Genomic DNA, 15,030 nt, shown 5'->3' with positions numbered 1-15,030 from the left:
GGAGCCGGTCCAATTCAATAATAAGACCTGGTGGGCATAAATGCGTGCCAGTCTTGTATTTGACGCTCGACGATTTGTTTGCTTCACCAGGGAACGAGACCAATCGCACCCATCTGTGAGACGAGCGAGTCACACGTCACACGAGATCACGCGAGGAAGCGTGATACCTAGTGATTCGAAAGATCCGACAGACGACAGGCGACAGGAGTATACGTCTAAATAAGCTGTTCCAGTTCCTATTCGCTCCGAGGGGGACTTCATTCTTCAGAATTATACGTATATACGTGAAAGGCATATATCAGGTGAGTCCGGCCGATCGATATCAAAATGACGCGAATATAATCGTTTTTCGAAGAAGTTACCGGCGCGGAGCGTATCGCAGTTTTACGAGAAACCTTCCGACTACGTTGCAAAAGCGTCCGATTACGTTGACAAGAGTTAAGGAACAGAACAATTGCTCGTTTATTACGTGCTTTATTTATTTCAATCTGTAATTGGTTGTATATCGAATGAAAAATGTATATTTTACGAAACACATTTCTGATATCGCAACAATACATGCACATACGAATGAATAAAATAAGTCCATTTTAAGCGCGATTTATAAAATTGCCTTATTTCTTAAGAAGCATGTATAAGTAGATTTAAATAATCATCTATTCTTCATTCAAGTATTTTTTTTTTTTCTTCGAAGAATTTATAAAATATGAAACGCGTGTATCGCACAGTTTCGCGTACGTACCAGAAATATTTATTTTATATATTGATTACTTCATATAGAAAAAGTATCGGATTAATGAGGAAATTTTTATAATCATCTACTTCTCAAAATATTTTCTGAAACAAATACCAAAATGCATATTCAAGTTTTATATAAAGTTTGTAAATGTTTCAATAACGTAAAAATTCGAATAAAATTCAAGTTTTGTGTCGACTTCAAAAATCAAACATTACGTCAACAAATATTAACAAATCAATTTCACGATAAGATGAGTTTATATAATACAAGTGTAGATTGATAGATTTAAAAGATTAATAAGATTATACAACATAAATTACGTACACAAAAACCCATTCTTTTAAAAGCGATATGTATCGGAATGTTTCAGAATAAATTTTCGAGTCTTATGTATATCAATATTATGACAAACGCTGTTGCGCGGATTTTGTAATATGTATAATATAAATGACTGTTGATAATGGCTTGATTCCTTTATATATTCAAAACAGAGTAAGTTATTTGTCTTTTGTTTTCCTATTTCTAGAATTTTTTCTGACCCTCCTGCATTGTATGCGCCGCTAATGTTTTCTGCTCGCTAATAATTTCATAATTATATCTAATACCTATTCTATAATGCAAATTTATTAATAAGATTATTAATACAAGATTTTAAATGATCAAGACATATATTCGGAACTTTGTGTGTGTGTGTGTGTGTGCGTGTAATAAAATGGATCATCCACAGATTATCCAAAGGTCATTATTTTCTTTTCTCGCTTTTCTTCTATTTCCAGGCTAGATATTATCAAGATTGGCGATGTTTTTCTCATGTTTCTATTATTATTATCATATAGAGTTCTTAAATATATGATGTCAAATTGGTATCTACAATATTTAACTTATAATTCATACATATTTACTCATAGTTATATGAGAAGCAGTAAGATATTGATATGATTACGCAGAGATTATTATATATTAAATAACAAATTTTTCATATTCAAGATTGGCAGAAATATTAAAAATTTAATTGATTTTTAGCTATGTAAATTATAAATTCAATTTTTATATTGCATTATTAACAAAATTTATACACATGCTTATATACAATACATACATACAAACATATATATGTTAAATTATATACATTTCTCAAGAGAATAGTTTCATGGTATGCTCTTCTTTTTCAACTTTTTAAAATTTGTAACAACATGAAACTCAAATTTTGATCTTATTGTATTCTAGTTTTAATAAACTAAGATAAACTAAGATTTTAGATTAATTACGAGTTGTCTGTTCTGATGCAGTAGGAAAATAGCACCTTGAAGAACATAAATAACTCGTAATTAATGTAACCTTTTAGTTTATCGTAATTAATCTGATCTTTTATTTAGTGAAAAAAAGATAAAGAAAAAACAAAATTTAATTTCAAGTTGTTATGAATTTTAAAAAGCTGAATTTAATTAGAGAAAAGCATATTGCCAAATACTATGAAACTATTCTCTCTTGAGAAATATATAAAATATTATTTTATATATTATTATTTTACGAAGGAAAAATTAAAAACTATTTATTTATTTCAAGTATATACTTTAATTAGATGAAAGATCTTAATAGTTGGTTTAGAAAATATTTGAATATATAGGGTGTTGGGTAAAGATTGTGCCAACGCTCGTGAGAGGGTAGAGCACATTAAACTGAACAGAAAAGTCCTGTAACATTTTTTTCTATAACGCTTAATAAAGGAGATGTTATTGAGGAAAGTCTGGTCAATCAGCGACCTATTCTGGAATTAGATATCCTGTTCACCTGTTTCTAATGACATGTTTTAATGAGACTTAATTTGTTAATCAATTAGATAAACGTCAGACAATAGATGGAAGCCATGATGATTAACCAGTTTTGTATCTGTCATGGTTTGAAATTCTAATGTACAATTTTAGAAAGAAACCTTTATAATATAGGGTGCGGTAGAGAAAATGCATGTTTTGTAAAGAACAATAAGTCAGGTGATTTTCAAATGAAACTAGTTTTAATTACACAAAATGGAAGGTTAGATAATATAATGCGGCAAAGGTTTGAATGTTCATCAAGAAGCAACATCTTTAAATACATTCAATATTTTTATAACAATTTCTTAACTTTTTGAAATAATTAATTTAATAATTTGGCCATTTCCGATAGTTTATATTCCTATTGTTTCATATTTAAACCTTCGTTTTGTTATAAGTATCTGTACCTGATAGGATGATACAGGAAGCTGAACATTTATGGAATAGACATGCACAAGAGAACTCGTACGACTATTAACACATTGTCAAGTGCAAGGCAAGAAGTGCGAGAAGGATTCGACCTTACTTATAGATTGGTCTGTCGTAACATCTAATGTTCTTAATATTACATGCAAGTGCAAATACGCTATGTCAGTCAGACACTGTGCTTACCTGATCTAACTTGACCTTGATTTGATCTGTTTGAACGTAATTTATCGAAAATTGAATTTAAGCAATATTATACATATACGTCAGAAAAAAAAAAGATTAGAGAAGTCACGAAATATTATGCCACATGATTGTGATAATTTATTTATGAATTTTCAGAGATTAAATTAAGAATGCAGATTTTATGTTAGCTCGATTTTTTTTTTTTTTGATGACACCATTAATTTATATAATGCTTGACAAAATTATTTCTCCAGTGCCTATTTGGGATATTACAGCAAAAAGACGAAGATTGAAAAGGAAGAACGTAAAAACTGTCGTTGAAATGAATTCGGAAGAGGCTGAGATTGTGGAGTGTAAAACAGATTGTATCTAGGTGTGGCGGCTTCAGGCACGAGACGGCTTCGTGTCGAGCACATGTGGCAGACATTATGTCACCGCATTGATTTTATATTTTCATGATCGCGCGTTATTCATCCACACGTGTACAGTATATATGCAATGAAGCCACTATAAAAAAATCGTTTCGAAATGCGACTGGGAAAATAACATCTCTCTCTGATGCAAAATTGTCTTGTGTTACCAGATATCTCTATCATTGAACGTATAATATGCACGATGTAATTCGCATAATAAATCGCGTGATAATAATTAATTTGTGGCTATGCGATATAATGACTTAATGCCCCGACCTTTCGACTTAAACTTTCGTGATGTAACGCGATCGATTATAAATTTTTTTCGTAAAGTAAAAAATTTTGTATAAATTAATTTTTTTCTATCAATTTTCTCATCAATAGAATCGTGCTTCGATCGAGTTACGTTTGACGCGCATCAACCGGTACGCGCAATAAGTTTTATCAAATATCTATCTTTGCGATAATACACGAACCTCATCACGGGATCGATGTAACGTTGTGTTAAATGAGCGATTTTACGTGCGGTTTTAATGGCACGTGTCGAAAACAAAGATGATGTTAAATTCCAAATATGACGTAAAAAAAGCAGCTGTAAAAACAGATATTATCGCTTGATGAATAGAATCGCTTGATTGGTTGAATAACGAGGAATTTTTTGCGAATTACACGTATACGTGTCATTTTCCTGACTGCGGAAACTGTATCTTGCCGATAATAAAACACATTCTTTCGATCATGTGATCAATGTGACGAATTTCGTGATCATCGTTAACATTTTATCGCGTATCACGGTATCGCGATTTTTCATAAATAGCACGTTTGAGATGAACGTACGGCTGAATATATCAATATTTGCCCACTTATTTTATTATTCTTAATGTAAAAAAGCGTTAAGATAAGATTATCGACAAATGTATACCAATATCTTACGAAATATTTTATATCTTAATTTTCCGATATATATAACACAAGATATTATATATACATATGCACAAAATATCTTATAAAATAATTTATAATATCTTATAAAATAATTCTTATTATCCGATAATATATACATACATACATACAGGAAATATCTCTTAAATGACACTACGATATGGGTGACACCTAATTTACATATCGTAAATAACTTAAAAATTATATGTTTTACAAAAAATTATATCAAAGATTCAAAGTGCACAAATTAAGTGCTTTAAGAACGCTATTTGCGTTATCGCAATAACAATTTATGTTAATTAGCATATTAATCTTAATGAAAATCTTAATGGAATATAAAATGTGTAGAGAATTTCTGAACAAAGATAAAGAAAATTGCTAATTTGAGGACACGCGGACTATCGTTCGTTAATACTATTTGTCAAGAAAAAGGTGAGACAAAGAGAGAGAGAGAGAGAGAGAGAGAGAAATAGAGAAAAAAAGAAAAAACGATATCTGCGCGCGTGAACAATCATTGCAAAATTGGTTTATCTAAGTGAAACTACTCAATTGAGATCACTCAATTAACTATGTTATATACCAATTGAAGGTAATTGGTCACAGACCGAACGTATACAAAGAGACCGCTGAACGAAAAACCAGTGTGAGCTCAGATTTCGATGTGCTAAAAACACATAAATGATTTCTCTGTTTATTCGTGAGAATAGGATTTCGACCATCGGCATGATATAAAATTCTTCGTGTTTCTAAATTTATCGAGATCACATCGCTTTCAATCTCTTTCTTTTCCCCAATAGATCGATCGAAATTATCAAAAATCCCCGTTTTGTTTCCTAAAATCTGTGTGTGCGTGTTGAAAAACGAAAACAATATTTTTATTAAAGACACTATTTTTATATGCATTTTAAAAAACGTAGATGATGTTGAGAAAGGTTTTATTCTAATTTGCAGATAGTGATTTTAAGGACGTAAAAGAAGATCCTACGTCCAGGACGAACCTTTCGGCAAAATGCCTGTACAGTTTGAAAATATCAACAGCTCGATGACGCCGGAGCCCGTGGTCACAAATGGAGTACCGTATTCCATCGATAGTGACATCGTTATTACAGGCATTTCAGGTAATTGTCAGTACGATTAACCGTATCGTTATCGGAGCGTAACGCGTCGACGACATTATTCCAGGTCGTTTACCTGAATCATCAAACATCGAGGAGTTTAAGGAGAATCTCTTGAAAGGAATAGATATGATTACCGATGATGAGCGCCGTTGGTCAGCGGGCCTCTATGGATTACCACATAGATCCGCCAAGATCAAGGATCTCGCTTCATTCGACGCCTCCTTCTTCGGGATACATCCCAAGCAGGCGCACGTAATGGACCCGCAGCTTCGCATACTGTTAGAAACCACGTATGAAGCAATAATTGACGCTGGCATCAACCCCTCGACCGTGAAAGGATCTCGTACCGGTGTGTTTGTCGGCGTCTCGTCCTCCGAATCGGATGAATTTTGGACGAAAGATCCGAATCTCGTTAATGGTTTGTATATTTCGAAAGTTGACTTCGAATCTGAACAAAACAGAACAAAATAAAAAGATGTCATTAGAATTCTTAAAAACTTATAAAAGAATAGAAACACATAAGGTAACTTACTAAAGGTAAATCGTTAAACTTTCATTTTGTTTATAGGATACGGATTGATCGGATGTTGCAGAGCTATGTTCGCCAACAGAATCTCTTTCGCGTTTGATTTTACTGGACCTAGTTATGCTTTGGACACGGCTTGTTCCTCGGCTATGTTTGCCACGCATCAAGCAGTCGCTGCGATACGCGCCGGCGAGTGCGACGCTGCGATCGTCGGTGGGATGAATCTATTGCTAAAGCCAGAAAACGCGCTTCAATTTCATAGACTAAATATGTTGGCGCAGGACGGCAAGTGCAAAGCGTTCGACGTCACGGGCAACGGGTACGTAAGAGCCGAAGCAGTGGCGGCGATATACTTACAAAAGGCGAAGGACGCGCGCAGAGTGTATGCCACAGTGCTTCACACGAAAACGAACATCGATGGCCATAAAGTCCAGGGTATCACATATCCGAATGGTGAAATGCAGAATAAATTGATGCGCGAGGTGTACAGTGAGGCGAGGATTAATCCTGCGGATGTAGTTTACGTAGAGGCTCACGGTACCGGTACTAAAGTGGGCGATCCGGAAGAGATCAACTCCATCGACAGGTTGTTTTGCAAAGATAGGAAGACTCCACTACTACTTGGCTCAGTCAAGAGTAACATGGGACACGCAGAACCTGTCAGCGGACTCTGTTCAATCGCCAAGGTGCTGATTGCAATGGAAGTGGGAATGATTCCCGCCAATTTACATTTTAACACACCGAATCCGGATATTCCTGCCTTCAAGGAGGGACGTATCCGAGTGGTCGACAAGACCATGCCGTGGAACGGTGGTATCGTAGGCATCAATTCATTTGGCTTTGGTGGCGCGAATGCGCATATTATTCTCCGTAGCAATCCAAAGCCGAAATTATCCCCAGTTCCGGACACTATCGAACAACTGCCCAAGCTGGTCACCGTGTCGGGTCGCACGGAGGAGGCTGTGCACGCATTGCTGGAAAAAGCGAAAGAGCATCGAAAAGATGACGAGTTTGTTTCGTTGTTACACGTCGTTCATAAGAACAATATACTGGGTCACAAGATTCGCGGTTACGAGATCTTGAGTATTGATAATACATGCGAAATAACTGAGGTAACGAATGACGAGAGACGTCCTATCTGGTTTATATTTTCCGGTATGGGCGCGCAATGGGCGGGCATGGGTCGCGAATTGCTCGCCATCGAGACTTTTCAACGTAGTTTGCGACGATGCGCGGACGTATTGAAACCCCACGGCATCGATCTCATGAATATTATTATGAACGCTACAGAGGAGACATTTGACAACGTGATAGATTCCTTCGTGTCGATCGCGGCCATGCAGATCGCTCTCGTCGACATCCTCACATTGATAGGCATACATCCGGATGGTATAATCGGACACTCCACCGGGGAACTGGGTTGCGCTTATGCCGATGGTGCGTTTACACCGGAACAAACTATCTTAGCAGCCTATAACAGAGGCAAATCAATTATAGACTCCAAACTGCAATTGGGCTCCATGGTGGCGGTCGGTTTGAGCTGGGAGGAAGCTAAAAAGATGTGCCCGCCTGATATCTTTCCAGCTTGTCACAATTCTGCGAACTCGATCACCATTTCCGGCCCGTCCGCATCTCTTAAGAAATTTGTAGGAGAGTTGAAGAGCAAGGATATCTTTGCCAAGATGGTCAAGAGCTCCGGTTTCGCATTTCACAGCAAATACATCGCCCCGGCTGGGCCTAAACTACGCGCCTCTCTCGACAAGATCGTACCGAATCCGAAGCAGAGATCGGCCAGATGGATCTCGAGCTCCATACCCGAGGCCTCATGGGACAGCCCGCTTGCACAGTTCAGCTCATCTGCGTATCATGTCAACAATTTACTATCGCCTGTTCTCTTTAAGGAAGCAATCGCGCATATTCCAGCGAACGCGATAACGATCGAGATTGCGCCACATTGCTTGCTACAGGCAATTCTGCGCGGATCGTTGCCACCGACAGTGATCAATATTGGCCTTCAAAAGCGGGACCATTCGAACAACCTGGCTTTCTTTTTGTCTAGCATAGGTAAGCTATACATGGCCGGTGCACAACCCGATATTTCAAAGCTGTATCCGCCACTGAGTTTCCCCGTCGGTCGCGGGACGCCGATGATCGGGCCCCTGGTCAAGTGGGACCACTCCGTCACATGGGATGTGCCCTCTTACAAAAAAAAGTCAAGTCAATCGGGCGAATGCATTGTACAAGTAGATCTATCGAAAGAGCTAGACGCTCATCTAGCGGGACATCAGATAGATGGGCGAGTCCTTTTCCCAGCCACCGGTTATCTTTTGCTTGTGTGGAAGACTTTGGCGAAACTGCGCAACACCGACTTCGAATTATTGCCAGTCGTATTTGAAGATGTGCGCTTTCAGCGCGCAACTATTATGCCGAAAGAGGGAACGGTGAAATTCTCGATAAACATCTTCGAAGGAACGGGCGACTTTGAGATCTGCGAGGCCGGCACGGTTGCCGTCAGCGGAAACATCCGCGCATCCGAAGCTATCGAGCGAGATCAGATAAACTTACCGCCACCATCAATTCCTGCTGACAACGAGATCTTACCGTTGAACACCAAGGACATATACAAGGAACTAAGGCTGCGCGGATATGAATATAGCGGTATCTTCCAGGGGATCAAGACCTGCAACAACTACGCTATTACTGGCGAGCTTTGTTGGTTCGATAAATGGGTCTCGTATTTAGATACTATGCTACAGTTTAGCATATTGTCCAATAGCCACAAGCTGCTATATTTACCATCACGTCTCCGATACGCCGCGATCGACCCAGTTCTTCACAAACAATTGACAGACAACCTACCGTTGGATAGCGGATTGCCAGTATATCATTACAAGAATATCAATATTGTCAAATCAGGCGGTGTCGAATTCAGAGGATTAAAAGCTTCTCTGGCCCCTCGACGACAGCAAACTCAGGCTCATCCTAAACACGAACGATATACTTTCGTACCCTATGAAAATTCGCATAGTCTGGTGGAGGATCCAGCAAGGGGTAAAATTCACGCGCTGAACGTGCTGTTGCATATCGTGTGCGAGAACATGACAGCGTTGAAACTTAAGGTCGTGGAGATCGCGGGTGAACGAGCCGCGGAAGCTCTCTTGATATCATTTCTAATCGATTTTATCGATAGTGAACCGAACCTGCCCACTGTAAGTATATCACAGGATTTTAATACGAATCACATTCATAACTTCAATAGTAAATTTCAACAGCGGCCATAGATAGAGCAATCTGAAATCGAAAAGCCTATTGTCGATTGCCGCTAGTATATTTCCTCTAACATAAGCTTGAATCTAATAAGCGTTTTCATACGAGAATTCCATGAATAAATTTCATATTGTAATTTTAAATTGCATGTTTATATGCACAATTTGAATGCGGGTGAAATAGGGCATTACGAACAATATTGATAATCATGGGTTTCCTATTTATATTTGCCTCTCTAAGATTTCTCAATGCTTAAAATTATTGCAACATTTTTTATATATTCATTAATATCGCGTGAAATATTGAATCATCACAATCGTTATATTTGTTTCGCAAAATATTATCCTTTATTGTTTTAGCTCGATTTACAAGTGGCTGCTGTTTCTCCTGGCAATTATACAACAGTTTGCAGCCAAATGAATGTTGACGTTGTGGCGGGGGATGTAAATGATGCACCTCCCGCTCAGGACGTGCATCTCGTAATAGCGGCGGACATTATATCCAACCAATCTCATGGCGTTCTCAAAAATCTGGCGGCTGCTTTGAAACTCAACGGTTTCATTCTTCTGGAAGAGACTGCTGCGCAACTAAATTTTAAAACCGCGCTAAAGCAAACAGATCTAGTATTGATCGCGAAACAGACCGATCCCATAGGAAAAACTTATCTATTGCTGAAAAAGCTTGAGAAGAAGGAAGAGCCGATTGTAATACAGATCACAGAGAAGACATTCTCGTGGTTAGAGAGTGTGAAAGCGGCACTGAAGAAATCTGAAAGCGAGGGTCAACAAGTGCTCCTTGTATCCCAAGGCGAACCGTTACTCGGTAAGATGTTTAAGGAAAAAACAATTTTTCAACAATTTTTTTGATTATGTTATGCAGATCAGCAAAACTTAAACGGCCACTTTTCTATTCTGCAGGTCTAATCGGACTCATGACTTGTATACGAAAGGAGGTGGGCGGTGCAAACGCACGTTACATCTTCATTCAGGACAAAAACGCTCCCAAGTTCAGTTTATCCACGCAGTTATATGTGGAACAGTTAAATAAGGGACTGGTGGCCAACGTGCTGAAGGGAGGGCAGTGGGGCAGGTATTTGCACTTGCAGTTGGATCAACAGAGCAACGTGTCTTCCCTGCAGGTGGAGCACGCCTACGTCAACTCACTGGTACGAGGAGATTTAAGCAGTTTGAGATGGATCGAAGGCCCGTTAAGTTATTACCGGCCCGATAACTCTTCCAATACAACGCTCTGCAGCGTGTACTATGCTCCGTTGAATTTCAGGTAAGTTTCGACAAACTGTTTTTAATTACTCGTTTAGAAATGAGGATGACAGCTAGATGAATAAATATCTTACACGATAGAGATATCATGCTGGCGAGCGGGAAACTACCACCGGACGCCTTGCCAGGAAAAATGGCTACGGAGGATTGTATATTGGGATTGGAGTTTTCTGGGAGAGACGCGGGCGGACGTCGCGTGATGGGTATGGTCGAAGCTAGGGGATTGGCGACCACCGTAGTGGCGGATCTTGGTTTCCTCTGGGAGGTACCCGACAAATGGACGTTAGAACAGGCGGCAACAATACCTGTCGCTTATGCAACCAGTTATTACGCTCTGTTCGTACGAGGTCAACTAAAAGCGGGCGAAAGCGTGTTGATTCACGCCGGTACAGGCGGCGTCGGCCAAGCTGCGATCGCCATCTCTCTGCATGCCGGTTGCACGGTCTTCACTACCGTTGGCACGCCGGAGAAAAGGGAATATCTCAAGAAAACCTTTCCCCAATTGACCGATAGACACATCGGCAATTCTCGGGACACGAGCTTCGAACAGCTAATACTCACTGAGACACAAGGACGCGGAGTCGATGTGGTACTTAACTCGTTGGCAAAGGAAAAGCTGCAGGCTAGCATACGATGCCTCGCGTGGGATGGTCGTTTCCTTGAGATTGGCAAGTACGATCTATCGAATGATAGCCGCATAGGAATGTCAATGTTCTTGAAAAATACGACCTTCCATGGTATACTGCTGGATGCGTTGTTTGGAGATAATTGTGCAGAGAAAAAGGAGGTGGTAAAGCTCCTTTCAGAAGGAATCAAAAACGGCGCAGTGCGTCCACTACCCTCGACTGTGTTCTCGGAGCAGCAGCTCGAGCAGGGATTTAGGTTCATGGCGACCGGCAAACATATTGGCAAGGTATTACTGAAGATTCGGGATGAAGAACCGAAAAAACTCGTCTCGCCGACGCCAAAGATAGTGGCTGCCATACCACGTACTTACATGAATCCGGAGAAATCGTACATATTAGTCGGTGGTCTCGGTGGCTTCGGTCTGGAGCTGGCCAACTGGATGATTTCACGCGGCGCCAAATTTATCATTCTCGTGTCACGTTCGGGCATACGTACCGGTTACCAGGCATTGTGCGTGCGACGCTGGCGCGAGAATGGTGTGAAGATCCTCATTTCCACAGCGGACGTTACGACCTTATCGGGTGCTGAACGCCTGATCCAGGAAAGCAGTCGATTGGCTCCGGTGGGTGGCATATTCAATCTCGCAGCAGTATTGCGCGACGCGCTGATCGAGAATCTGACAGAGGCCGATTTCAAGACGGTAACTCTGCCGAAAATCGACGGTACAAGGAATTTGGACGCGGTATCGAGAAAATCTTGTCCATCGCTGGATTATTTCGTTGTGTTCTCATCCATATCGTGCGGCCGCGGCAATATGGGCCAAACTAATTACGGTTTTGCAAATTCGGCCATGGAAAGACTAATGGAACAGAGGCAGGCCAATGGTTTACCTGGTCTCGCCATTCAATGGGGTGCCATTGGAGACGTTGGTTTAATCATGGGTAATATATGCGAAATGTATTTTTTTGAAGGGATCCGAGTCTTAATCAGTTGGTTTTTTATGTCTGGATCCGTGATTTTTCGAGTCTTTATTTCTATAAAAATCCATCCTTTTATTTTATTTTAAAAAGCATTTATATTCATCAACATATAACAGCATGATTTCCTAAAGAAGACAATAACGATAAAATTAAAAATTAAGTAAGCGATATACTACATGTGCGGTATCATTGTTATAAAATCATTATATGTTACATTTTATAATCTGTGTTACTTACACAATATTGTTATTCTTTTAGAGATGGGAAATAACGACACCGAGATTGGCGGTACCATGCCACAACACATAGTAAGCTGCCTAGCGACTATGGACGTATTCCTACAACAACCGCATCCAGTGCTATCTTCCGCAGTATTGGCCGAGAAAAACAAATCCACGAATAGCGGTAACAAAATCCTCCTCATCGAAGCCGTTGCCAATATCTTAGGTATTAAAGACGCTAATTCAGTTGGTGACAGCAATAGCCTGGCCGACTTGGGTATGGACTCACTGATGGGCACGGAGATAAAGCAAATCCTCGAAAGAAATTACGATATCGTGTTGTCGGCTCGAGAGATCCGCGCTCTGACGTTCGCCAAACTACAAGAATTATCTTCGTCGACCATCAAGATGAATAAGAAGTCACTTACGGCTGCAAACGTGACTGCTAATGCGAATGCGGACGAAAATGCCGCTAGCAATGCACTGATAATGCAATGGCCAGTCGATGAATTGCTGCCTAAGGAAGCTCTCATCCGAATGAAGACAAAGAGCGCAAACGGATCGCCATTGTTTATCGTTCACCCAATCGAGGGTTTCACGAAATCATTAGAGTACATGGCTAGCGAGCTCGAGAGACCACTTTGGGGACTGCAAAGCGTTGAATATGCGCCGCACGATACAATACCGGAATTAGCCAAATTCTATATAAACAACATTAGGAAAGTTCAAGAGAAGGGTCCGTATCACTTGGCGGGATACTCGTTCGGAAGTTGCGTTGCTATAGAGATGACTTTGCAGTTGGAATCCGCTGGGGAGAAAGTCACCCTGCATCTAATCGACGGTTCGCTGGATTTTATGCGAAAACAATACGAAATGATCGGCAAAATAAATGTGACAAATTGCGTCATCTCCGATGGCTGTATGAAAGCATTGGCGTATTTCAGCATTCAGTTTAACAAGAAGGTCAATTATTCTCAAGTAAGTACTATCACGCCCACATATCTATCTTTTTATATATATAAATAAAATATATTCTTGATTATTACGTGGTAGGGAGAAAACTGCACGCGAATAATCAAAGAATACGAACATTCGAAAGCAGAAACTGCATTTCATTAAAGCACAAATAAAAATCAATAGTAATTATAATATTAGCCACGATATGCATAATGTATACAATGAGCGTATGTTTATTATTTATAAATAATTCATGATTTTTGTTTGCTTTTCAAGAATTCGGTGATGAATCGTTTGATAATAAAAATTGAAAATATGCTTTTTTTCATTTTTATTAGTTATTAGCAATTCACAATGAGATAAATATGATCCATAAATGTAAGCACAGATAATCCAGGGTACATGTATATATGCATGAAATCGAAATATTTGTTTTTCAATTTACATATATTTCATTCTAGGCATACAATATTCTGAAACAGAGCAAATCAGATGAGGAGATGTTTGACAAAATGTTACATATAATAGGCGATACCCCATATCCACAAAAAGATATAAAGCTTGCTGGATATCTTCTGTTTAAAAAATTGTTGGCCGTTTCAATCTATACTATGGATAAACAAATCGAAGGACCAGTGACACTGATTAAGGCTACAGAGAACTTCATGCCTATAGAAAAGGATCACAATTTATCACAGGTAAGAGATTTCTATCCTTATCTGTTTCTTTCGTTAAATATATATGCAATATTGTCAATATTTAAATTTTATTTTCCTTTTTCTTTTAACATTGTGAATTTATTATGAATTTAAATTTAAATAAAGGTTTTTATTTCAATACAGTTTTTATAGAGTATATATATATATATATATATTTTTTTTTTTTTTTGCATCTATTGTAGTTATCCGAAAAATAGAATATTGGCAATATATTAGCACAAATATTTACAATATTGTCACATCCGATTACAAATAAATAAAAATCCAAATAAAAATTAATTGAATAGATAGATAAAACAATCGATTTTATATGCAAGTTTGATAGATATTTTTATCAAAGCTAAATAATACTATTCTCTCAATCTCCTCATATGCGAAAGGAATTTGCAAATTATGTATTCAAAGATTTATACATAGTTTACCTTTTCTCTTTTAGATTTGCATGCAGCCCTTGAGAATAGAAGAGGTGAATGGTAATCATAGAACAATATTGTTGGGAGAAAGTGCAAAAAGGGTCGCAAGTCTTTTGCAAATGTAGTTACTTGAGCAAAGGTATATCATATCTTGAAAATGTATACACTTACTATGTTTCCATTCGAAACATAAACATATTGCATACAAATTTACATTATTAACTTGTATGTATAATATATACTTACAACTAGTAAGTGTATACATTTTCAAGATATGATATACAATATGCTGAATCTCTGTTATGTTAATAAAAAATACAGACTGTATAAATTGTGGCGTTTTATTTGCTTCATTTTATATCGGATAGAATGTATAAAATAATAAGATTGTAAGTTTAACAA

The 15,030-nt window shown here is 38.4% G+C and overlaps 1 protein-coding gene across 1 annotated transcript; it reads left to right on the top strand.

Moving 5' to 3' along the window:
- The first annotated feature begins 67 nt into the window (after positions 1 to 67).
- Fasn1 (Fatty acid synthase 1) lies at positions 68 to 14,932 on the top strand. Its single transcript, XM_070301552.1, has 10 exons — positions 68 to 302; positions 5,472 to 5,638; positions 5,703 to 6,056; positions 6,207 to 9,373; positions 9,791 to 10,253; positions 10,349 to 10,712; positions 10,793 to 12,279; positions 12,577 to 13,517; positions 13,958 to 14,194; positions 14,652 to 14,932. The coding sequence occupies exons 2-10, from the start codon at positions 5,530 to 5,532 to the stop codon at positions 14,751 to 14,753; spliced, it is 7,224 nt and encodes a 2,407-aa protein (XP_070157653.1). The 5' UTR covers positions 68 to 302; positions 5,472 to 5,529; the 3' UTR covers positions 14,754 to 14,932.
- The last annotated feature ends 98 nt before the right edge of the window (positions 14,933 to 15,030 follow it).

The sequence above is a fragment of the Polyergus mexicanus genome, unplaced genomic scaffold (assembly GCF_030449975.1).
Source record: "Polyergus mexicanus isolate NDT 795.1 unplaced genomic scaffold, iyPolMexi1.0 SCAF_9, whole genome shotgun sequence".
Lineage (NCBI taxonomy): Eukaryota > Metazoa > Arthropoda > Insecta > Hymenoptera > Formicidae > Polyergus > Polyergus mexicanus.
The sequence above is the reverse complement of the archived record's forward strand: the minus strand, read 5'-3'. Positions and strand labels throughout refer to the sequence as shown.

What these genes read in the sequence shown, in the direction of transcription:
- Fasn1 (XM_070301552.1), top strand. Translation starts at nt 5,530, where the DNA reads ATGCCTGTACAGTTTGAAAATATCAACAGCTCGATGACGCCGGAGCCC. An exon ending in GTGAACCGAACCTGCCCACT is followed by an intron (nt 9,374 to 9,790) that starts GTAAGTATATCA and finishes TTATTGTTTTAG; the next exon opens with CTCGATTTACAAGTGGCTGC. An exon ending in AGAAGGTCAATTATTCTCAA is followed by an intron (nt 13,518 to 13,957) that starts GTAAGTACTATC and finishes ATTTCATTCTAG; the next exon opens with GCATACAATATTCTGAAACA.